This window comes from Podarcis raffonei, chromosome 4 (assembly GCF_027172205.1).
Source record: "Podarcis raffonei isolate rPodRaf1 chromosome 4, rPodRaf1.pri, whole genome shotgun sequence".
In the NCBI taxonomy this organism is placed as follows: domain Eukaryota; kingdom Metazoa; phylum Chordata; class Lepidosauria; order Squamata; family Lacertidae; genus Podarcis; species Podarcis raffonei.
In genome coordinates this window covers 47,279,658-47,304,348 of record NC_070605.1, presented here as the reverse complement: position 1 = coordinate 47,304,348, position 24,691 = coordinate 47,279,658, and the positions used below count along the sequence as shown (strand labels likewise).

The 24,691-nt window shown below is 40.0% G+C and overlaps 1 protein-coding gene across 20 annotated transcripts in view; it reads left to right on the top strand.

Annotated features, from left to right (window-relative positions):
* Positions 1-24,691, top strand: part of ROBO2 (roundabout guidance receptor 2) — a 968,715-nt gene that overhangs the window by 769,185 nt on the left and 174,839 nt on the right. The window contains exon 1 of one of the 20 annotated variants that reach the window (XM_053386485.1): positions 20,960-20,978. The exons of the other annotated variants lie outside the window; for them this stretch is intronic. Coding sequence (XP_053242460.1) covers position 20,978 — 1 coding nt within the window. The 5' untranslated portion in view covers positions 20,960-20,977. Of the gene's footprint in view, positions 1-20,959; positions 20,979-24,691 lie in introns of those variants that run through there. 20 annotated transcript variants of the gene reach the window in all.

Sequence of the window (24,691 nt, the reverse complement as noted above, 5' to 3'; positions counted from 1 at the left end):
TTACACAGGAAAAGCTATTCCCATATGCCCCAAAATAGGCATTAAAACCAATGTACCTCTTCTTTGACATCTGTTAGAACAGAATGAGTCCATTTGAAATCCCCCAAACACACTGTCTCAGTGACAAACTGTAGTAAATGAAGCAAAATGATTTTGGGAAATGAGAAAGTGTAAACAAGCCAATCAGACGCCATCTCCTTTCTTGGATTGTTGTGATATTTTCCAGGAATTGTTAATATAAGCTTATGAGTATGTGTTTTCTCTCTTTCCTTTGTCAAAGCTAGAACTGCTGCTGCAAAATGCCGGACCCATTCTACTGCTTTCACATAATTCAGATTTACATTGTAGGCCAAAACCTTAGTTTTAATTAAAGTTCCACATATATATGTGTGTGTGCATATGTGGGCATTTTGATAAGGCGTGACTGATAGTACAGAATTTATTTTGTTTTTGTTTTACTTCTATTTCAAAGCTGGGAATTGTCTGCTTCTAGATATACTGCAGTCCTCGTGTTAGGACTTTCTTAATGATCTTGAAGAATATAATGTTGGAGGTGCTCTTGGATCCATCATTGTCCTTGGAGGATCAAGTGTCAGCTACTGCAAGGAGCACCTACACTCACCCTCAGTTAGTAAACCAACTACAAGCTTTCCTGGACAGGGATAGCTGGGCAAATGATGTATTGCTGACCTCCTGATTGGATTATTCTAATTACTGTGAGGGCCTTCCCCTGAGACTGCTCTGGAAGATGTAGCTGGTGCAGAATAGGGACATCCAGATATGCTCCTATTACACCTGTGGTGAAAGAACTGCGCTGGCTGCCGATTAGCTCTTGATACATGCTCAGTTTCTTGTTATTAATACATAATCCCCTGAACATCTTGGAACCTAGTTACCTCTAACAGGCCTAGTGGTTCATGAATATCATCTGGGAAGCTCTTGTAAGTGATGCTGTGTGTTATGGACCGTTGTATGGCAGTGACTCATGGGATGTTTTCTGGTGCTGCCTCTGTTGTTTGTAATACTCTTCCCCCTACTATATAGGAAACATCATGTGTGGTGTTTCTCCCCCCCTTTTTACATCATTAAGTTGGACTCTGTCTTATTGTTTCATTGTTGTTGTTGTTGTTGTTTAGTCGTTTAGTCGTGTCCGACTCTTCGTGACCCCATGGACCAGAGCACGCCAGGCACTTCTGTCCTCCACTGCCTCCCGCAGTTTGATCAAACTCATGCTGGTAGCTTCAAGAACACCATCCAGCCATCTCATCCTCTGTCGTCCCCTTCTCCTTGTGCCCTCCATCTTTCCCAACATCAGGGTCTTTTCCAGGGAGTCTTCTCTTCTCATGAGGTGGCCAAAGTATTGGAGCCTCAGCTTCATGATCTGTCCTTCCAGTGAGCACTCAGGGCTGATTTCCTTAAGAATGGATACGTTTGATCTTCTTGCAGTCCATGGGACTCTCAAGAGTCTCCTCCAGCACCATAATTCAAAAGCATCAATTCTTCGGCGATCAGCCTTCTTTATGGTCCAGCTCTCACTTCCATATATCACTACTGGGAAAACCATAGCTCTTACTATACAGACCTTTGTTGGCATTTCATACAATGCTTTAATACATTTTTTAATTGCAGTTTTAATTACATCACTGTATGTTTCTAACATTGTTGTTTTAGCTGTTGTACACCAGTTAGAACAGGGATGGGGAGCTGGAACTGTGAGCCATTTTGACAGGTGGGTGGAATCGCCCACCTGTCAATCACCTAACGTCATATTACATCAGGTGATTATGTTCAATCCACAGGAGTAGCCTGAAGTTTATCTCAGATTTTAGCACTGTAACCCCACACTGTTAAAACTGGAGATAAGCTTCTTTCTAGTGCCTTTTAAAGAGTGAGAAGAGGCTTATCTCTTATATGAATTCAGATTGAAGAGAAGAGAAACACTGCTTGCTGTTTTGAGAGTAAACTGTCAAAGAGCAGGCAGAGGCTTGTCTCCAGTTTTAGTGCTGTGGTGCTTAGTGTTAAGATCAGAGATCCCTTATTTTCTTAGCACTTAGTGCTTAGATCAGAGATAACAGCTCTCTATGTCTCACATCCTAAGGCTGATCAGGTGACTGCTAGGTGACCATGGTCTTGTGGACCAAATTCAAAGGCCTGCCTTATTGGGCCTATAGGCCAAATGCTCCCAAGCTCAGTGCTAGAAAGGATGGCTATACTGTAGGTCCAGGTACAAAGGAACTAATAGGCTCAATCTGTCTCAGACAAGAACACCAAATGCCACAGCATCACTGTTCCTTACAAGATTCACTAGGTTATGGGAAAATATATATTTTCAAAACTTTTTTTAAGCTATAGATTTGAATATTATCCCTGTAGTCAACTGTTCTTATGTATTGCTTTTTTTGTGTTTATCATACTTTTATTAATCTTTTTATTAATTGTTGTTAACTTGACCTAAAAACATAGTGTTACAGAGGGCAGTATTAATTTTAGTAGCAAATAAAAATAAATTCTAATCTTCGACTCTATTATCCTCCAGTAATTTTATCAAAGTGCCATAGACTGCAAACTCTCATTCCCAGTGGTACCCACACAACATGTTGGCCATCCACATGCTAGGTAAGAGAACTCGTTTTTGCTCTATGGGCAAGCAAAGGAGACTATGAGGTGGTTTGAAGGAATGTGAAAATATACCTCTTTCGCAGCTCTTTTGTTCCCAGTTCTTTGTGTAGGGCCTGACCAGTTGATTCCCCCATGCGCAATAAAACATTTTTGGGGTTTCGTAAATATCCCAAAATATGACGCAAGCCAGTAAATAAATAATAAAATACAACTAGTGGGGCAAGATAATTGGATGGGCTTTTGATTTGCTTGCTTCTGCCAGTGTTACTGAGTGTGCTGATGTGACTTGGTGTGTTTTATTGCCTGCCACAAGCTGTAAAAAATAGTTCAATAGTAGTAGTCTAACCTAAGGGCAGGAATAGTGTCAGAATAATTGGAGGTGGTTGGAGCGAGGGGGAAAGGTACAGACACTCAGTCATATAGTAATAATTACTTCATTCTTTTCTATTGACAGTATGGCAAGCTGGATAAGATAAGCAGATACTAATGATGAGTCTACTGAATTTCCTTTCTCACAGTTTCCTGCCTGTTACCTCTACATTCTGGGGACAGCATGCATTATGTACTAATTTCCAGCATTTTCAGCAGCCTGTTTTATATAACAGTTACTTGTTTTTACAATATAGGATACACAATAAAAGTATTACTTACTTGTTATGTAGAAACACAAGGTTTGCTTTCATATGTTCAGGACTTTTTTCCCCCTTACTGTTGCTACTATGAGAGCTCAAGCTTTTTAAATAATTATTTTTTTAAATAATAGTTAATGAAGGTTTGGGAAATCATAAGTTTGCTAAAACCATTATATTATAAATCTTTAAAAAAGAGGGAGGTGGCGGCAGCTTCTTTAAACTGATCTCAGAAATGGGATAAACTTGCAGCCTCCTGGAGAGCAAACTGCAATTAGTCATCGGCTGATGTACTTTATGATCAATGTTTATTTGATATGTGTTGATAGCTAAAGCCTTTTTATCCCTTCTATATATTTCCTTCCCCTTTCATTTGCTAGTTACCATTCTGTTTGTAATATTTTCCTTTAAAATCAATCAAAACATCCCAAACTTCAACGGAAATTATATCTGTGAGATTTTGGAAGCTACATGTTTTGTAGTCTAAAACTATACCATAGGAATAGCTAGGAAAATGCCTTTGCTAATCCTAAAGAAGTCCTCGTGTTTCCTTTTGAAACTGCAGGAGAGAAAGAAACTGCAGACCAAAGATATTAATATATAAACTACATCATTTGTACCAGGTTATGAGTTTATAAAACACTGGGAGGCAAAACCCCTTACCATGCTATTCAGTGTAGGACAGATAATTCCTTTGGAAGCTCCTTTAGGGGAGAGAGAATGGTCAGAAGGCAAACAGATTTGAAACATCTCACCATTCCCTACCTACATTTACAAACTAACAAAACTGTGTTTGTTCTGTTGACAAGTTTACTAAGTTGACTGTGTCTTGTCTAATTTGGGCTTCAGGGAAGCCAGTAAGTTGTGAATAGACTGTTAAGCCGCGATCCAAGAGACCCGTGTTCAAATACATTCTTAGCCATGAAGGTCACTTAAGGTAAAGGTAAAGGTACCCCTGCCCGTACGGGCCAGTCTTGACAGACTCTGGGGTTGTGCGCTCATCTCACTCAAGAGGCCGAGGGCCAGCGCTGTCCGGAGACACTTCCGGGTCACGTGGCCAGCGTGACAAAGCTGCTCTGGCGAGCCAGAGCCACACACGGAAACGCCGTTTACCTTCCCGCTAGAAAGCGGTCCCTATTTATCTACTTGCACCCGGGAGTGCTTTCGAACTGCTAGGTTGGCAGGCGCTGGGACCGAGCAACGGGAGCGCACCCCGCTGCGGGGATTCGAACCGCCGACCTTTCGATCGGCAAGCCCTAGGCGCTGAGGCTTTTACCCACAGCGCCACCTTTACCTGCCTCACATGACTGTAATGACAGGGAAAAGTGGGCTAACTTCTTGTAAATGTCCCTACAATTCCACTATCCATTTGTAGGTGGCGAACTCACTTGCTGCTAACTGCCTCTCCCCCCTCCATAGAATACCCCTGGGGACAACACTGCGTTATCATGTTGTCTTCCAAAATAACAGTTGGGGTGTAAACCTGTATGCGGTCAAGATTTCAGCTAAGGTGACTAGATGTTTCTTCATGCAACAAAGTACATCCAAAAAAGAAAATTAGATGTCAGGAAGAAAAGGTTTCTACACAGCCTTCCCCTCATTTTTAATTTTTTTTAAATCATTAAAATATTTATAACCTGCCCTTCATTGCAAAACATCATAGTGAGGAACAATACTTCATTTAATACATTTCAAAACATAAGGGCAGCTAAAGTTGAAGTAATCATTTTGTTTTTTACTGACATATTTGCTGACATATTGCTAAAACTACAAAGCAGCACTTTCCAATTTCCAAATTATTGGGTAAGAAGTGCAAAAGGCACTCTGAGCCACTAACATCACTTGTGATTCCAGTAACAGAGCTGAATCACCACTAGAATGTACATGTGTTGTTTCAGGGGGGAGTACAACCCTGAAAGAACCACTAGAATGTACATGTGTTGTTTCAGGGGGGAGTACAACCCTGAAAGAACAGGTCATCCACTACTACTACTACTACTACTACTACTACTACTACTACTACTACTACCTTTCATCTGTAGATCCATATTATCAGGTTTAGGTCTCAAATGTTTTGTTTTTTGGTGGGTATGAATGTTTTGTTCTTCAGGGGATAATTTTACCACTCCCTCTGCTCTTTGAACTAGACCAAATATGTGCAACAACAAGAGCACAATATATTTGTACTTCTAGCTGTCCTTAGATTTGCCTCATGTTCAGCTCTGGATAGGACAGAAAGAAATATTCCTGAACTGAACAAAAAGAGAGCAAATAATTTGGAAGCTATTTGAAATCTAAATGAGGAGCTTTTATTTCTTCATAGTACTTGGGTCTTAGAACAAAGTACTTCAAATACGGAAAGCATTTAGTTTAAGCGGACAAGATAATTACTGAAAAAGTGCACAGTCCTTGCTACTGACCCACACTTGTCATGAAAGGGGAAAGCAAATAGGAACAGATGGCAATGTATATATTTTCTTCATTACAATAATGGTTATGGAGGTCAGAAAGCCATTAAAGAAGAAATCATAGGAGCCTGAGAAGCATAAAGGACTAAGCACCACAAAATTGCTTTAGGCTTTCCCATTAAAAGAGCTCAGTTTGCTAAGCACCAGTCATTCCTGTAAAGTATCATTGGGTTTAAACTGGTTTCCTGGGAGACATCCCATTTAAGCAGATTTCCCAATTAAGCACAGGATGCAGGTTTGAAAAACTAGTTCTGTACTAATTGATGAAGTGTAATATGTTTGCTTACTGCTTACATGGAAAGAGACTGATTTTGAAGGAACCATGAGAACTATGTTTACAAAAGTTCTTTATCAAACCAGGATGTCTGGGGCTAAATGACTATAGGAGAGTTCAGAAAATGCTTCTGGCTCTGCTTCATGGAACAGAGTCCCATAACTCAGTCAAGGGACAATATTGAATTATGAACTCAAGATTGACAACGTCATCTTATAACATTAGGGGAAAACTAGGGACATTATTAGATCGCCTAGTCTCTCTTCTGGAGAAAGATTGCTTCTTATACTAGGTTTCCTAGTGATTTGCTTCTTATACTAGGTTTCCTAGTGATTTGTTAAGTCTTGATATCAAATGTCCCAAATGATTGTTCTCTTTCTAGTTTTAGATCATATTGTATCATGGAAGATGAATGGCCCATTAGGCAATTCTTAATATTAATTTCACCCTATTATATTTAATGGCAATTTTCTGTGAACTCAGTTATGACACAAGAGCCCTCTTGAAGCAAGTTAGTCCAGTATTTTGTTTCCAACAGTGCACAACTAAAATGTCTGTGTAAAGCCTACAAGAAAGGCATGAGTGCAAGAGCATTCTCTTGCTCATGATCTCCAACAACTGGTATTTATGCTATTTTTGATACTGAAGGTAGCATATGGCCATCATGACTAGTAGCCATTGATTGTCTTATCCACAATGAATTTGTCTAAACCTCCTTTAAAGCTATCCAACTTGGTTGCTATCATCACATCTTGTGGAAACAAGTTCCATAGTTTACTATTTACTCTTATACTTCCACTTTTCTCTCCTTTCCTCAGTCTTCTGCCACTCGGCTTCATTGGATGATGACAGTTTCTTCTTCTTTTTAATAATCAATTTTTAAAAGATCAAAAAGAAGAAAAGAGAAAGGGGGAAAAGAGAAGGGGGGAAATAAAAAACTCTCTTTTGAAATTATATCCTAACCTTTATTCCACACAAAGGAGGGTGAACCCTCCCAGCTCTCACCTGGGAGCTTCCCCCTCTTTCCCCAGTCTCTTACCCTGAGAGATCCTCTCCACCTAGCCTCTTGCACGAAGTCCTTCATCTTCAATCCATCACTTTCCTTTTTTTATTATGGTATTATTAAGGCTTTTCAAAATGCAGTAACAGAGAATATTAAAGAGAATAATAAAAGAATAAAGATAAAAAGAAAGATGAAAAGAAAGAAATAGGTGAAATATATACAATAATTCTTCAAAATAGTAAAATGTTAGCATGGCCCCTGCACAAATGTCCAATCTAGATTAATATTCCACTGTTCCTCCCTCTGCTAGGTGATGTTTTTCCAATCTTCAGTCTGAGACTTTTCAGTTCATTCATTTCTTTCAATGCAAGAAGTCCAAAGAAGCTTCTCTTATTGTTGTTATATATAAGAATCAGCAATAGTTCTCCAATCCCACAACGTTAGGATGGTGCCATCTTCTAGTTCGTTTTATGAGACACGGAGGAAAAACACCAAATTGTTTTATTTATAGAGGTTCTACCACCACCACCACTGCAGCAGCAGTGGAATTTCCCCCCCGGTGCAAATTCATTACCCCTGTGTCTTCACTTAGAAGTCAATCCTTATGTTCTGTTTTCCAGACACCAGTCCAAATTACAAATTTGGACAGAAGACCTTTTGTATTGAAGCATGGGTCTGAACCAATTCATATATATTTGTGGTGATGATTGAGTTCAGTTTAAAGAGGGAAGAACACTGAGCCCTCCTCCTACCTTTATTTTCCCTCCACGGCTCGCTCCTTAAGGTGCTTCTCTCCCACGCAGGCTTCAATGTCTGAAGTGACTTAGCCTAGCTTGGAAGAAAGTATCTGGGGCCCCATTTTACAAATGAATGGAACACATAGGAGCTAACTCCTGGGGGCCATGGGGGCTACAGCCTCCACAATAAAATATTTGAGGGGGCTGGGCCCCCACAAAGTTGATGGGCATTCCCATTCAAATGATGTGTGTGCACTGTGTCATGTGGTTAATTATGTGGGGTGGGACTTACCAGGGCCCCCACAATATTTTATTCAAGTTGGAACCCCTGATGGAGCATGGCCGTTTTAAAAGATCTAAGTCTGCAGGTGGTGCATGTAGTGTGAGTTAGTAGCTTTTGGATAATTGCTTGTTCCTTTTTGTATTAAGAGAGTTGGAAATGAGAGGACCATCATTAGTCATGGTGTGTCCACTCGTTTCTTTGGCTGCATTCTCACCCTGGTCTAACTGCTTCAGTGGATCCTTGTAGTGCTTGAAATCCTTGTAAAGGTTGTTTAACCAGAGACTTTCGTTGGTCAAAAGGTATCAGTGCATAGCAATGGTTCTGTTATTCCACATTCCATTCAAAAATAAGACCTATTTGTTCACTATTTTTTTAAAGGTCAGTGTCTGGCCTAAGTCATCGGCTAAAAAATGTATGTGTTTCATTGCTTATACTTTCAAAACTTGTTACAGTGTTCTTAGCTGAAACATCAGCTCATAGCATTGTGTATTTGTCCCAGTACCAAGTATCCAGGAAAACTCTTGATCTTCTTTTTGTTAAGCCAGCAAGGATACCAGCAGTAGATAAAATCAGCCAGCATGACAGTCTGGAGGGACTTGTTTGTCAGTATTTGAAGATCCCTTTTGTAGAGCAATTCTCAGCGGTGCATTCAGTTTTGAGAGTGCATCTTTTCAATGATAATTGCTTTATATTCATGATAATGAAATTCAGTCAAAATATGAGGGATAGTAATATTCTTTCTTTACTGCTAACTACTTTTTGCTGCAGATCCAGTTATAGATCCAGTTATACAAAGAATACCTGTACTGTATAGAAATTTCCCAGTGATTTTAATGGCAGTATATTGAGAATAGATGCAGTTCAGAATAGTATACAGTAATGCTTATTAGGGGATGATGCACTTTCTAATTTGAATAGAAATACCTACAACATGGTGCAAACTTTCAAGTTGCCTGATTCTGTTGTAAAACATTCACTCACTGACTTTTTCATCCCCACGGGATAGCTCAGTCTGTGAGAGCTCAGTCAGTACAACATGAAATTAATAATCTCAGAGTCATGAGTTTGAGCCTAACGTTGAGCAAAAGATTCTTGAATTGCAGGGGGTTGGACTAGATGACCCTTGTGGTCCCTCCCAATTCTACAATTCTATGATTCTATGAAATGTGTGGACCTGAGACTACAGTAAAGGATTAGGTATAACAACACCAGGCACATCTAATGTGCATTGGAGAATTAGGAACACACAGAAGGCTAGCATACTCAAATTTCATTCATTAGTTACCAAATACTAAAAATCATGCTTTGCCATTACATCTGAAGTAGCAAACTATGGTTTGTCTTACGTAAAAAGGTAAAGGTAAAGGACCCCTGACAGTGAAGTACACTTGCGAACGACTCTGGGGTTGCGGCGCTCATCTCGCTTTACTGGCTGAGGGAGCCAATGTTTGTCTGCAGACAGTTTTTCCGGGTCGTGTGGCCAGCATGACTAAGCCGCTTCTGGCGAAACCAGAGCAGCGCACAGAAATGCCGTTTACCTTCCCACTGGAGCGGTACCTGTTTATCTACTTGCACTTTGACAGGCTTTCGATCTGCTAGGTTGGCAGGAGCAGGGACCGAGCAACGGGAGCTCACCCTGTCGCAGGGATTCGAACAGACATCCTTCCAGTTGGCAAGCCCTAGGCTCTGTGGTTTAACCCACAGCGCCACCCGCGTCCCTTGTCTTAAGTAAGAAGTAGCTAATTTAATTTTACCCGCAAGTGGAAAAGAAGAAACATGTGAACCTATGAGTAGTTCATATATTAAGGTAAAGGTAAAGGTACCCCTGCCCGTACGGGCCAGTCTTGACAGACTCTAGGGTTGTGCGCCCATCTCACTCAAGAGGCCGGGGGCCAGCGCTGTCCGGAGACACTTCCGGGTCACGTGGCCAGCGTGACATCACTGCTCTGGCAAGCCAGAGCCGCACACGGAAACGCCGTTTACCTTCCCGCTAGTAAGCGGTCCCTATTTATCTACTTGCACCCGGGAGTGCTTTCGAACTGCTAGGTTGGCAGGCGCTGGGACCGAACAACGGGAGCGCACCCCGCCGCGGGGATTCGAACCGCCGACCTTTCAATCGGCAAGCCCTAGGCGCTGAGGCTTTTACCCACAGCGCCACCCGCGTCCCAGTTCATATATTGCTAATGGACAAATGTCCTATTTTACAGAGGGCAGCCTTCTATAAGAAAGTTTGTTTGAAGGGTTTTCTGGTTCAGGTCTGTTTTAAAGATAGGAACCATGGATTGGGAGAGTGGGGACCTTGAAGTAGCCCATCAAGAGCATCTGGGCAGCAGACAGAGCAGGCATACAGGTTAATTTGGTCACAATATTCCATACTTAGTATGATGTATTGTATTTTATTTCAGTTATAGTATTTCTATTTCTGCTCACATCTATACATATATTTTCCTTCTTTTTTTAGCAATCAGTACCTAAGCTGGCATCGCTGGGCGGCTTCCTTCCGGCGCTGAACCCGCTACCCACTGCTGCTGCTCAGCAAAGCATATAAGACGACCTCCCAAATTGGCGCTGCCAATTTGGGGGGTTGTCTTATACGCCCAGTCGCCTAATATGCTGGAATCTACAGTATATATCACTAACTATGGTTTGATGTTACATGAGCTGTCTGATTGCAACACAGCACATACAGTGGTACCTCGGGTTACATACACTTCAGGTTACAGACTCCGCTAACCGAGAAATAGTACCTCGGGTTAAGAACTTTGCTTCAGGATGAGAACAGAAATCGTGCTCTGGCGGTGCGGCAGCAGCAGGAAGCCCCATTAGCTAAAGTGGTGCTTCAGGTTAAGAACAGTTTCAGGTTAAGAATGGACCTCTGGAACGAATTAAGTACTTAACCCGAGGTACCACTGTACAAAGAAAAAGTGTTTCATCATTCAGTTTGTCTGTTGGTTTGTTGGTTTGTTTATAGCTTCCCATAAAACATTCTGAAATGATTTAACAAAAAAAATCAACAATAAAAACCTATATTAAGGAATAATATGAATTGCAGTATAGATATAAAAATGCTGGTTGAAAAGACAAATCTTCAGTAGGCAGCTATCTCCAAAAAGATAATAGAGATCACACCTCACTAAAGGAACAACAAAGAGTAGTTGCTACCACACTAAAGGTTCATTTCCTACCTCATATGAAATGGAATTCCTGATTAAATAGTAGATAAATTGAGTTATCTTGGATATCCTGGTCCCAATTTGTATAGGACTTTTGACACTAGTCCTAGCACCTTGAACTTATCCTAGTAGCAACTTATCCTAGTAGCTTATTGGCAACTATTATTTGCTATTGCAGTTGCAATTCTTTCAGTGACGGTTTAAATTAATAGTGGCAGTCTGTCCCACATAGAGTGGCTTCTGGGCCATCCTTGAGGACAGCCCCACATAGAGTGCAGTTCAGTAATCCAATCTGGAGGCTACCAGTACATGGACAACAGTGGCCAGGCTATCCCAGATTTGGCCATATCCAGGGCCATCTTACCCATAGGCGCTAGGGGTGTGGGGCACCCGGGCGCCAGGCTCTCAGGGGCGCCAGGCCGAGAGTCCAGGACCTGAAGTTGAGTTCGGGGGAAGAGCCTGCCTGTTGGTCGTAACGCTGCGACAGGCTCTGCTGCAGGCGGCTCTGCACCGCAAATTCGGGGGTGACCGAGCCAGTGAGACGCTGAGGTGTGTATCCAAGACTGCTTGCAACTGTCCTCACTGTGACCCTCTTCATCACTTTGTCAGAAAATGGGGTATTTGCAACTGGGCAGTACTTGTCAGAAACCAATTCGATCCAGAGAGCTTTTCAAGATGGGTGGGACCACTCACTTGGATATTGAAAATGTTTCTCCAACATCACACCCAAGGCCACCTCCTCCAGCTTGGTCAGAGAAGTGGGTGGGGAGCCATAGTTCACTGCCTGCTTGACCTGACATGTTAGCTCACAGTTTTCCATACAGTATGTTACCATTTCTCTGAAGGGTAACACTGAACTTTTTAGCACAGTAACGGTACCAATAACATAGCTGGAACTCTTTAGCCAGATAAGGGTGTCATATCATACTGGGTTAAACTTCAAAGAAAGCACTTTTTGGGAAAACCAAAAACAATTATTAGCTGGCCTGTTCTACAAAGCTTAGAAGTGGTGTCAGTATAGACTTGTCACTTTTAACTGAAAACGTATTCTCTCTCAAACTGTTCAGGAGGGGAAACAAACCCCAAATAGTTGCCTTTAACACTGCTGGAGCGAAAGCCTTATGAAAGTAGTACTATTTTCAAAGAAAATATATCTTGCAGTGAAGCTCAAAATGGTAATGTTTGATAGAAAAAGCTATTCACTTCCAGCAGAGAGTTTAATTAAACAGGCCAGCACAGGTAGCTAATAGATCTAAATGCTGATGTAAAGCACAGCAGTAGTAGCTTTCCTGCTCCCTACCCCTTCCTCTTTATTTTCTGAGGACATTTAAGTAATTTCTGTGAGAGGGGTTTACATTTACATGCATCTCAAATGCTTTAACTGGAATATTTTACCGGTTGGATTCTGCAGATGTTTAATGCTTTTACTACCTTGGTATATGTCCTTTAAACATTTCATTTGCCATTCGATGCTTGCAGAATGTTACTGCTTGTGATGAGCTCTACTATGTCAAAATACTATGTAATCTTGATATTGAACTCTTATGAAATGACAAAGAATGGACTCCAGTTAGTATTCATTTAATAATAAACATTCAGGACCAATTGAAACATGATGGGCCCCACCTGGAAACATCTGGAACATATTTACCCATGCCTGTGCTCCATAACATTTAAAACGCTCTTACCTCACGTGCTTAGTATTGCAGATGCTACTTGTCTATAAGCAGTGTGTTTATTTATTTAAAACATTTATATTCCACTTTTCCAAATACGTTAGCAGGATATAATAAATCAAAACAATAGAATCATAGAATTGGAGGGGACTCCAACTTTTAAAGTAATTTAAGAGCAGCAACAAATAAATTTAAGCGGCTGTAAACCACTAAAACCTCAGGGAAGGGAAGAGATATTATAAATACAGTGACAATAAAAAATGATTTAAATACAATATAAGAATTGACATGGCTTCAAAAGCTTTCCTAAATAGGAAGATTTTTTTACTACCTTACAGTAGGCTGTTAGCAGGTCTTTTCTTCAGCCAGAACTCAGATCTGGCATCTCCCAGGCGGCTGCCATTGCCATTCTAAGAGAACAGGGCAGGTGTTCTTGGTGAGCTCAGCCAGCTCTTTTTCTAGGAAAAAATAGCACTGGCTGTTAGAGAGTGTATGTGAGGAGTATTCCGGGTGGGTAGGCAGTATATGAGATAAGGGCCTTTCAAAGATAGCTTAAATTCTAGCTTCCCATCCATGAACAAATTAGAACAGGAGTCAACAACTTTTTTAGCCATGGGCCGGTCTACCATCCCTCAGACTATGTGGGGGGGCCAGACTATATTTTTTGAGGGGGAAATGAACGAATTCCTATGCCCCACAAATAACCCAGAGATGCATTTTAAATATTTTTTTAAGTGTTTTTATTCAAAATTAAAACAAAACATATTATCCAAAAACATATCATCCTTGTCCCCCCCCCATTTTTCCTCCCTCCCCCACCCTCCCACACAAATCCCAACCCCCACCCCCTGACTTCCCTCAGTTCCAGTCTTTGGTTTCTCTGAGAGTGCTGTTTTCTGCATGATACAAAGTTGTATAGATCCTCAAACCACTTAACTGATTTATTATCAATAAAAAGTTTGTGAATGTTTATTTAAAACCTGCCAAGGAGTCCAGTTCACTTTGTTGCGTCTTCAGATACTTTGTAAAGGGTTCCCATTCATCTTTAAAGTCACAGTTATCCTTGTCCCGTAGCTTATGTGTCAGTTTTGCCAGTTCTGCATAGTCCGTCAATTTTTCTTAACATGATTCTTTAGTTGGGATTTCTTCAGTCTTCCATCCTTGTGCTACCAGAACTCTTGCGGCCATTGTCGCATACATGAAGATGTTTTTCAGCTTTTTTGGCAGGTCTTTCCCTATAATCCCCAGCAAAAATGCCTCGGGTTTTTTAACAAATGTTAAATGGAACATTTTCTTCAATTCATTGTATATCATTTCCCAAATTTTTTAAATTACAATCCCACCACATATGATAAAATGTCCCTTCCTTTTCCTTACACTTCCAACATATATTTGAACTAGTTTTGTACATTTTCCCTAACTGCACTGGTGTTGTGTACCATCTATACATCATCTTCATGTAATTCTCATTCAATAGGGAACAATCTGTAAATTTTAAATCAGTTTTCCATTATTTTTCCCAATCTTCCATCATAATGTTGTGACCTACATCTTGTGCCCAGAGATGCATTTTAAATAAAAGCACACATTCTACTCATGTAAATATAGGCTGATTCCCGGACCGTCTGCAGGCCAGATTGAGAAGGCGATTGGGCCGCATCCAGCCCACAGGCCTTAGGTTGCCTACCCCTGAATTAGAGCCTCTACAGCTGCCTCTGTCCACTTGGCTCTCCAAGGGGGCATAGATATATAAAGTAGTTGTGGTGGAGCAGGCAGAAAACCACAGATTAATTCTCTGGTGTCTTTGGGTAGAGCACGGGTGGGTGGCAGGGAGTCCTATCTGAAACCCTGGAAAGTCACTGTCTGTCAGTATAGTAGACAGTACTGAATTAGATGGACCAGTGCTCTGACTCATTCGAAGGCAGATTCCTTTATGCCTATGCTTGTTATTGGCCCTCTCTAGGGGCTGTGAGGGGTCTTTAAAAACATACATACTGTATCCTAATAATGAAACAAATCTCATGGATATTAATGTCATTGGGCAACACATTTTATTTGTTTTATTTGTTTATAGTACATTTGAACCACACTTGGGAGTAACATCCAAAATGGTATACAATGTGATTTTCTAGAATTTTCACTTGTAAAACTATGATAACATTGTACTTCCAGGGTGTTGTAAAAGACTCAGGGTTGGTGTAGTGAATGACGTAAATATAAACCGGGTTGGTGTAGTGAATGACCATCACAGCTCATAAGAGGTTGGTTCCTGAAAAAGTACAGTAGATAATACACAATACAAAGACAAGGTTTCACTGCTAGTATAGAATAATAAAAGTAATACAATTCATCACCACACAAACATACATATACATATATATATATATATATAATTTGAATTGGACATAGCCCTGTGGAGCATTTTATATTTCTCAAATGTTCTTTCCTGCTAAAGGTATCCTGTCTCGTTCTTCCAATTCTTCACAATTTATATTTTTTCCTTTTTAATAGTTTCCTACTTTAAGAAGAAATTGGTTGAAATTCAGTGACCAGCAGGTTCTGATCCAGTTTCTTTGCTGTAGAATATACACCAAATTTTGTATTTGTATGAGGTAACAAAACCAACCAGGTCAGGATTTAAAGAGATATTTATGGCATGACTAAATTAGGATTATTATTTTCCCCCCAGTGGGATGTTTCACCTTTTTTCCTTTGAAAAAATAGTTAGAAGCAACTATTTTTCATTATGGCATGGCAGGAAGGGATGCTGTTATTGATGGTGTTATTTGAGGAATGCCCAAGGTTTCCTTGGACATATGAACCTAGTTATGTTAAGAGGTTTAGATTGGAGTAAATACCTGTTAACAAATATAAGCAGTTTTATACCTATGTAACTACGAAAAAGGAGATCACTTCTTAGAACATTCACTTACTCACTTTCTTCCTTTTTGGATTATGTTCCTCCCCAAGTGCTAATTAATATATACTAAGATGTGAAATCATTATTACCAGTGTACATTACCTTGTCCTTTTTTGACATTGTTGTGCTGATTCCCTATTTGTATTTGTCCTTTAGAATTTCCCAGTCTGTTTTATCCTTCAGAGCTATAAACAAGCTTTGTGTTATTTCTCAATCTCCCTTTCTCTCAGCTGATTTGCTCACTGAAACCATTATTAAGTATATTGAACACTTATCCCAATACTGATCCCTGGAGTGCTTCACTCAACTTCTTTCCACTCTGAGCAGCAGCCATTAATTACAAGTCTTTGTTTCCTATCACTTAGCTAATTTTTAATCCACAACAGGATTTTACCTCCCTACCCTGTGGTTATTTTCCTTAATAGTCTCATCAGCGGCTTTTGACAATTCAAGTAAATTACTTGAAAAAGACCTTCTTTTATCCTGTTTGATTAACTCTTTCCAAGAACTGTGATGTCTCAAAGAGGCAAGATTTTCTTTTCACAGAGGTTTGACCTTATCAATTTATGCTTATCCAAGTAGGGCATTATTTTCTCCTTAATTATATTATTTCTCAACCTCTCCTGAATTAGGACCGAGAAGCTCATCAGTCTCTAATTTCAGTTTTCATTGTAATATTGGCAACTATATACATCTTTAAATATTGCTTGTGCTATATTTGCATTAAGGGCCTATTTAAATTCCTCAGGCATGGTGATTTACTTGGCTTGGAATTCCCACAATGTTCCCTAATCTTTCCTTTAGAGATTTGCTGTAATGCTACGGCACACTTGTATCATACTGTGTAACAGCGGTATCTGCTCCATCTTTAATCATAAAGATTAATGCAAATAAGCCAATTCTTTTCCCAGCAGTCCATTAATCCTCCCTAATAGCACCCTTCACCTTTTGTTGGCCAGAAGATTCAGGGACTTACACTGAAACCTCACTACTGGATTTTTGCATTCCCCTTTTGGTCATTTCAGTGTCCTTGTAAAGTTGGAAACTTGTGAATGGCAAAGTCCCTGGGGGAGGAAATGAGGGCTAGCAAAGCAGGTAGTTCAAAGTATTACTAGCAAAAGCAAGGACATTCAATATATAGCACTACTAGATAAAATATGAAAGAAAGTTTTTGTAGCACTAGCTAAATTCTGGGATGCTCGTTAATAAAAGCAGTATTGGTGTAATATATTATTTGTATGTGCAATTACACTTTTGCCCAAAATGGCAGAAGCTTTCAGCTTTCTCTACAAGCACTTAAGAGGCAAATCTAACTTCGTATTATTAGTGTGGTGAGGCCTGTGACCACCCTGTTCCCTAGACAACACACAGCATATTGGTTTGGTATTAAATAAGGCCACAACTTTATTGGTTACAGATGTAAAGGTTTGGTCATAGGCACTGAGGTAAGCAACTGCATATGTTACTCCCGCCCGTCCTCTGGGAGTGTTTCTAGGGGTGAAGCCAGTGGGGGGGGGGAGGACACGCCCTATGACCTATGTCAAATAGGGGTGTCCCCCAAATGGTCTCCATTGGAGGAGTGGTCTGGCCCTAGCCCCCTTCTGGGTATTGGACAGGAGCCACTCTTACCAGATCCTTTTAACAGAATACCCTTACCTGTGGAGGGGCAGGCAGAGGCTACAACCTCCCCTCCAACGAAGACTAGGCTTAACCAATCCCTGTCCGCCTTACAAAGTTGAGATGATTGCTATGAGGTAGGTGAAAACTCAAATAGCGGTGACAATTTGCTAATGGGAAAAAATCCTGCCCAGCCCCTAAAACCAACAACCGACATTGTCCATAGAAAGGTTGTACCATCAGCAAAAACCCTAATCTGAGGGTGGGTGGGTGGGAGAACCGACATGGTGAGTGAGAGGTCAAAATGCCCAGCAGGCTAGGCATTTATCCTTCCTCTGGGCATGGGACCAGGCACTGCTATTGATAAGTTGGTCCCACACCCAGGGGAATGCCATCTATAGATTCCTGCCACCATGGGTCAATTTGGCAGTAGGAGGATGGTCCAGCCTGCAATAGACCAGTTCCCAGAGGAGGCCTGGGGCCCACCCGCAAAGCCACCTGCCCAAGAAGGGCAAATGGACTTCCAGAGCAGGAGTACAAAGAGTCTTTGGCCAGAGGATTGGGGAGAATTGTTTTTCTCTGACCTCAACGTTTAACAAACGGTGGAAAAGTACAGATAGTAATAAGTACCTAATTAACAGTAGTAATTCATAAAACAATTGCTGATAATGCAGACATCTTGGCATTGGTAAACCAATTAATACATTTAGACCTAGTCTGCACAACACGATATGTCAGAACCTAGCTAAATGAGACAATATCAATCTGCATACTTCTGGAGAGCACTGAGGCTAGTGGTTAAAATCTCTCTTCACTAATCATGAGCTGTAGTCAACAAGTGTGACTACACTTTGTGGTTAGCATCACAAGCACTTGTGAATTCCTTTCCAGAAGCCATCACATTTGTGTGGTCTTGCTATACCAAGCTTTATTGTGTCATGTGATCCTGGTCACTAAAAATTCTTTGTCTCAGTTCAATCCACAAGCTATGTTTAAAATTTGCTGCTGACATGTAAACCCTAAAAAAATTGGGACCAGGATACCTAGCATATTGTCTCCACCCATATATGCCCAATTGACCTTTTGAGATATTTAGAGGTGCTGTTGCTTGTCATAATGGACGTAGTCGGGGAGGGAGGGCAGCTGCCCCCCTAGATCAAGTAAAACAATAAAAATACTTAATTACAGAAAATAATTCAGCTTAAATCATGCAATTATACCCTATTGTTAAAAACATTTGTACTGTGATAAAAGGTTGCTAGAGAATTAGTATTTGTGCTTCAAGGTAGTCTTTATTACACTGCCTTTGTCCGAGAAGAGCCCTGCCTAATTATTTGTTGTTTTTCCAGATAGCCCTTGGTTCTTGCTCACACACTGAGTAGAGATTACACTGTCCTATTAGTCCTTTTAAGGGCCAACGTATGCCAGCGATGCCATGTGTGAACAATCTGCAGGCACCATTAGCACTGCTTGACTAGCTCTTGATAACACTCACTATGAAGTCAATTAAAGACGTCAGGAGGTGGGCCAGACTGCTTTCTTTTACTAACAACAATCCTTAGGGGGTGGAGCACAGGGATTTGGAGGACAGGTGATGTTAGCGTTTTCAGTAGGAGAAAGCAAAAACATCCAGACTGCTTCTCTCTGTTGTTTGGCACAAATTCCTTCCATTTTCCCACCTTCCCCTATTTAAAAACAGGTTTTGACAGATTTTCCACTTTATAGGAAGCTGATGAAAGCCAAGTGACTTCAGTTCACATTAAGGAAACTGGAAGCATGAGGCAGTAGCAAAGAAGTCTGGAGCTTAAATTAAAAGCTGGCAGGAAATACCAGACCTTATTTGGAGCCCTACTGCTTGGTGTTAAGTACTGTGCACTACACCATATTCTTCCATGATTAAGTTCTAACTGTTGAATACTTTTCCAAATGTATTTTGGGAATTAATTGACCTTTTTTTTTCCGCCTGAAAGTAGACATACCAATTTCAAGCAAAAAACTGCTGTGCCTACTATTGGCATTTGCCGCTGGATGGTGGTTAATTTAACTTATAGGAAGATTTGTCAGCTTCCTGTTTTAAAAATACACCCCACCTTAAAACAATTTACAATTTACAATTATGAATATATGCACAGATTTTTGCAAACAAGTTATATTTAGTTTTAAAATGAAACACCACCATTATATTTGTCTTCCTTTAGGAAGCATAGGAAGCAGACAAAGAGTAGCTCCAAAAGAAATGGGCAAAAGGAATGACCTAATTAGATTAAAAGAAACACACGCTCAAGTCACACCTTGCAATCCCACATAAAGTACCTAGACACACTTGCTGGAAGTAAGTACCATCAGAGTCAATGGGACTTACTTCTGATTTTGTTAAGGATTATGACTTGTACTGGGCATAGTGTTGCACCATCAACATAACCAAAGTTTTAGTTAATTCCAGGGCTGGATGAAGACCTAAACACTGAAAAGATTATGGTGCCCCCTGTATGTATTCAAAATTAAAACAATACTAAAGCATAAAATATAACAGTGTGGTGGAGTGTAAGGAAGTCTTCTAAAGTTCTGATTTTCCCCATGATGACTACTCTGATGCTATTTTTGAAATATCAGATGTCACTTTTTTCCAACAAAATATTCCTTTCTTTCTTTTTTGTTCCCCTGTTTTGCTGGTGCCCCAAGGATGTGCGTAGTCAGCTGAGTAATTCAGCATCGGTTAGTTCCGTATTTAACTGTTGTTATATCCTTCCTATAAGCAGTGTATCCTGCTTCATCCTCTTCACAACCTTGTGAGGTCCTTTTGGCTGAGAGATAGCAGCTGGCCCAAGGGCACCCATAAACATAATGGCTGGCTGAGATTTGTGAACTAGCTTCTCAAAGCCCAACAACAGCAGCATACAATAACAATTTTGATCATGGCCATTATCACAATTATGTGATAGTCATTAAAAACTTTCATTGTACATTAGTCCTTCTGTTGTGACTTTCTTCATCGTGTTTGCGGCATCAGTGGGAGTAGGAGGAAACTTGTGTGTGATGGGATTATCATTACATGAATTAGTTATTACCTGATCATGTAAATCAACTCTTCGCTTACCCACCAACAACATTCTGGAACCTTACTGTGGAATAATATGTATTATTAACAGCAGCAGTGGTCTGATTATACATTGGTGTGTATTTTTACTTTGTTCACACTCATGCAGTCTATGGTTGCCCAGATGCTCATTATTCCCTACTGGCCCTCTTTTTTGTTTGTTTAGTATTCTCTTTGATTCTCCCTTTCCAGACCACTTTCATAGTTATATTTAAAACAGCATCTATACAATTCGTTGCGTGTTTCAAATATGAACATATTTGCAAATGAATAATATAGCTCTGGATCATAATCTTGCAAATCATGTGAAAACAGATATTATATGTGTATACAGTGTGAAGCAAAGGCTCCTCAGACTATGTAATGATGCCCTGCCATAAATATCAGTTAAAAATTGAGTCTCTAGTTGCTTTTGTCTTCCATTTATTTACAGGGTTTTCCTGGCTTTTCAATTTAGATTGTGCTTACATAGGGGAAAGCTAGTAAGTATAATATGCAATTACTTGTTTTCAAATGTATCATCTATCTTCTAGTTTGTATTTATGGTATCTCATTTAACCTTGCTCAATGAATACATGGAAATACAATGGAGAGAGTTTTCAACATTAATACTTATTATTCCAATTACTTAGTTTCCATCTGGCTTATTTATTTCCAGGCATCTCACATTGGGCTCCAAAGAAATGACATAACTTATCTACAGGAATGTGCGATAAAGATAAAATGAGAGATTGTTTACTTGGCTAGAGAGGCATATTATTTGTTTTCTTTTCAAAAGGCTCAGAAAATGAAATGTGAAAGATTATAGAAATGGAAATGGAAATCTCTACAGAGAGAGAGCAGGCATTTTAAAAAACGAATCAACAGAGATTTTGGAAATACAACCTGATTTACTGTACAATATAACAATGTTTAAATCTATGGAGTTTTATAACACACACACACACACACACACACACACACACACATTTGCTGTCCTCCTACTCCTTCATTTTCCTAAAATTCAGGTCCCATCTATTTTCTTAATTTTGTTGTATTTATCAAAGACAGAAAAGAATTTCCATATCCACATATAACTATATAACCAATTATAATCTTATTTTATGCTATATTCAGCTATTTGAACCAAATTCACAGTGTTGGGCCCACAGCATGCCTGCATTCATTTAACACGATGCTAGAAGTTGATAGTTCCAGGAGCATTTTTGAAGTTCACTTCCATTATGCAAGGCACCCATGCATAACAGAGAGTGTTAAATACTCTCAAACCTCAACTGCCTTATTGTGGCTGGTAAAGATCAACTTCTCACTTCCTCTGGAGGCCAGTAATAAGCAGCTGTGAACCAGCCATGGATCATATTATTTCTAGAGACTTTGGTGCTAATTTGTTTTGTATTGGAGCTACCAGTCCGATTTTGCTCGGTCGGTAGAGCATGAGACTCTTAATCTCAGGGTCCTGGGTTTGAGCCTCACATTGGGCAAAAGATTCTTGCATTGCAAGGGGTTGGATTAGATGACCCTCATGGTCTCTTCCAATTCTATGATTCTATGATCCCCATCCTGAGCACAATCCCTTTTGACCATTACACTAAGCAGTGACAGGCATGACTACCACTCACTGGACTGCCCACTGGTGAGCATATGGGGGTTCTGCAGGCATGGACTGTCATCTGCCAGGGGGCCCTAGTTGTGCTGTATCTTAACCACGTCAAGCCCTATGCTTTGAATGCAGATTACCTGGCAAAAGTCAGCTCACCCTTCACATTGGGTTTTATACATATGTAAGGTGCTTGTTTATAATTATATGTTGGGAATGATGCATGTTCTGATGTAGCTGCATTTTATACTTTCTGGATGTTTCAAGATCATATTCTGTGTTATAAATCAAGCACTGCTGGCAGTTGTTTCTTTTTGTTTTCCAAAGTATTTCTTATCAATTAAAAATTCGGTGTGGCATAAGCAAATTTTTATTCTGAAGTGTGGCCCAGAGAAAAAAGTTTGAGAACCGCTTGGTGGTTTATATATAAAAACTGTGTACACATGTGTGCTAGAGATCTCATCAGTATTGTGTTCACTAATTATCAGTGACTCTCCCTGGGTCTTTCCCAAACTATCTAAATATGCCAGGTATTAAACCTGGGCCCTTCTGAATCTATAGTGAAACAATGGCGCCACTTGCTCTTAAAAGTCTGAATCAGGTGTTACTGTAATGCATTTCTACATTACTGGACAATTCCTGGACAATTCGCCAACTTAATTAAATGACTAATACTTGGCTGTTCTCATTTACTAGAATATGCATACCTTACCTTTTAATGTAACAGTCACTGACTCTTCAAGTGCTGTTTATGAACAGAAAATAAATGGAACAAAAATACGCATTGTCTGAAACTAAAAAAAAATTAATCTTGTCTTCTTGTCTATCTGTTCCACCCAATTTCATGAGCTGGATTGATATGGCTACTTTTCCTAATTGGAAAAACAACCAAGAATAAGCAATAACATAAAATTATTTTTAGAAATGCATTTTTAATTACTGAGCTGCTTAATTATTGAGTACCATCTAAAGTATCCTGTGAACCTTATCACTATGCAAATGTATTCAGTTTTGGAAACAATTAAATGATAATAAAGCATTCTTTTTTTCTTTTACCATATATTACTGTAATGAAGCTGTTACCTCTCAGTGTGCATTTTAATGAGTTTTAAGTAACATTTTAATGAGCTCAACATTACCATAAACCCAAGGATTAGACTAAATTGAATTTACTGGGAAAAGGGAAAGGTTCATTAAGAGTTAATTATATTGTTTAAGAAAGAATATTATTCATTTTATGAAGTCCCTCAGCTAAGAGCCCACCAACATATCTATGCTTACTAATAGATGTAATAATGTTGTTATTACATTGACACGACACATTGATTTATTTGCTATTATTCTTTTGTGGATTTAATAAAATGTGTTGTTTGTAAATAATATAGCCAATAATGTAACAAATGCACTGTGACATATTCTTTTTTATAACAAGAAAATTGATTCAACTGTTTTTAAGTCTTTCCCTTTAGAACAACTGCTTTCTGATTTTGTGGTTGTATTACTGTGACTTAAGAGAGAGTTTTATATTAACAAGTTATGGATAATAGACTACAGCAGCCTTAGAATAATAGAATTGCAGAGCTGGAAGGGACCATGAGGGTCATGTAGTCCAACTCGCTGTAATGCAGGATTATTTTTTTGCCCAATGTAGGGATTGAACCCACAACCCTCATGCTCTACCGACTGAATTATCCAATGCATCCTTCTCCAATTTGGGGCTCTCCAGATGTTTTGTATTACTACAGTTTCCATCATCCCCAGCCAAGATGGCCAAAGCATGGGAATTGTAGCTCCAGACATCTGGACGGTGCCTGGTTGGGGAAGATTGGACTGCAGGTATTTTTCTCCTTAAGTTAAACATTGGCTACTGTGCCATTCCCAATGAATATTCCTTAGGATGCAAAATGTTTATCCTTGTTTGTTGGACCAGCTATGTTGAATAGAATATGGTTAGGAGGTTGTAGTAATTGGCTACTGTCATTTTGGGTGGGTGGGTATTTTATCAAATTTCAAAATATTAACAAATACAAACAATAAAATGGGTTCTCAAGCATGCAAAAACTAAAGTAAATAAAAGTCATTAGCATCTAACAGCTTATTAAAATAATAATAATTCAGTATTAGAAACTAACAGCGTAATGATACCAGACAAAGTATAATACACTTTACCATTAATGTTGCGATGTTTCCCTTATTACATTTACCATATTTTTCGCTCCATAGGACGCACCCGACCATAGGACGCACCTTGTTTTAGAGGGGGAGAACAAGAAAAATAAATCTCCCGCTCTCTGCTCAGTGCCCCTTCAGCGAAGCGGCAGGAGAAACGGAGCCTCTTCCATTTCTCCTCCCGCTTCGCTGAAGGGGTGCTGCGCAGCTCTCCCTCTCTGCTGAAGCCAGGAGAGTCTTGCTCTCCTGGCTTCAGCAAAAGGAACCCGAAGCCTCTGGAGTGCAGCAGGACCTCCCGCTGCGCTCCGGAGACTTCAGGCGGCTATCCCTGAAGCCTTCGGAGCACAGAGCGACTTCCCGCTGCGCTCCAGATGCTTCAGGTCCCTTTCGTTGAAACCAGGAGAGTCTTGCTCTCGCGGCTTCAGCGAA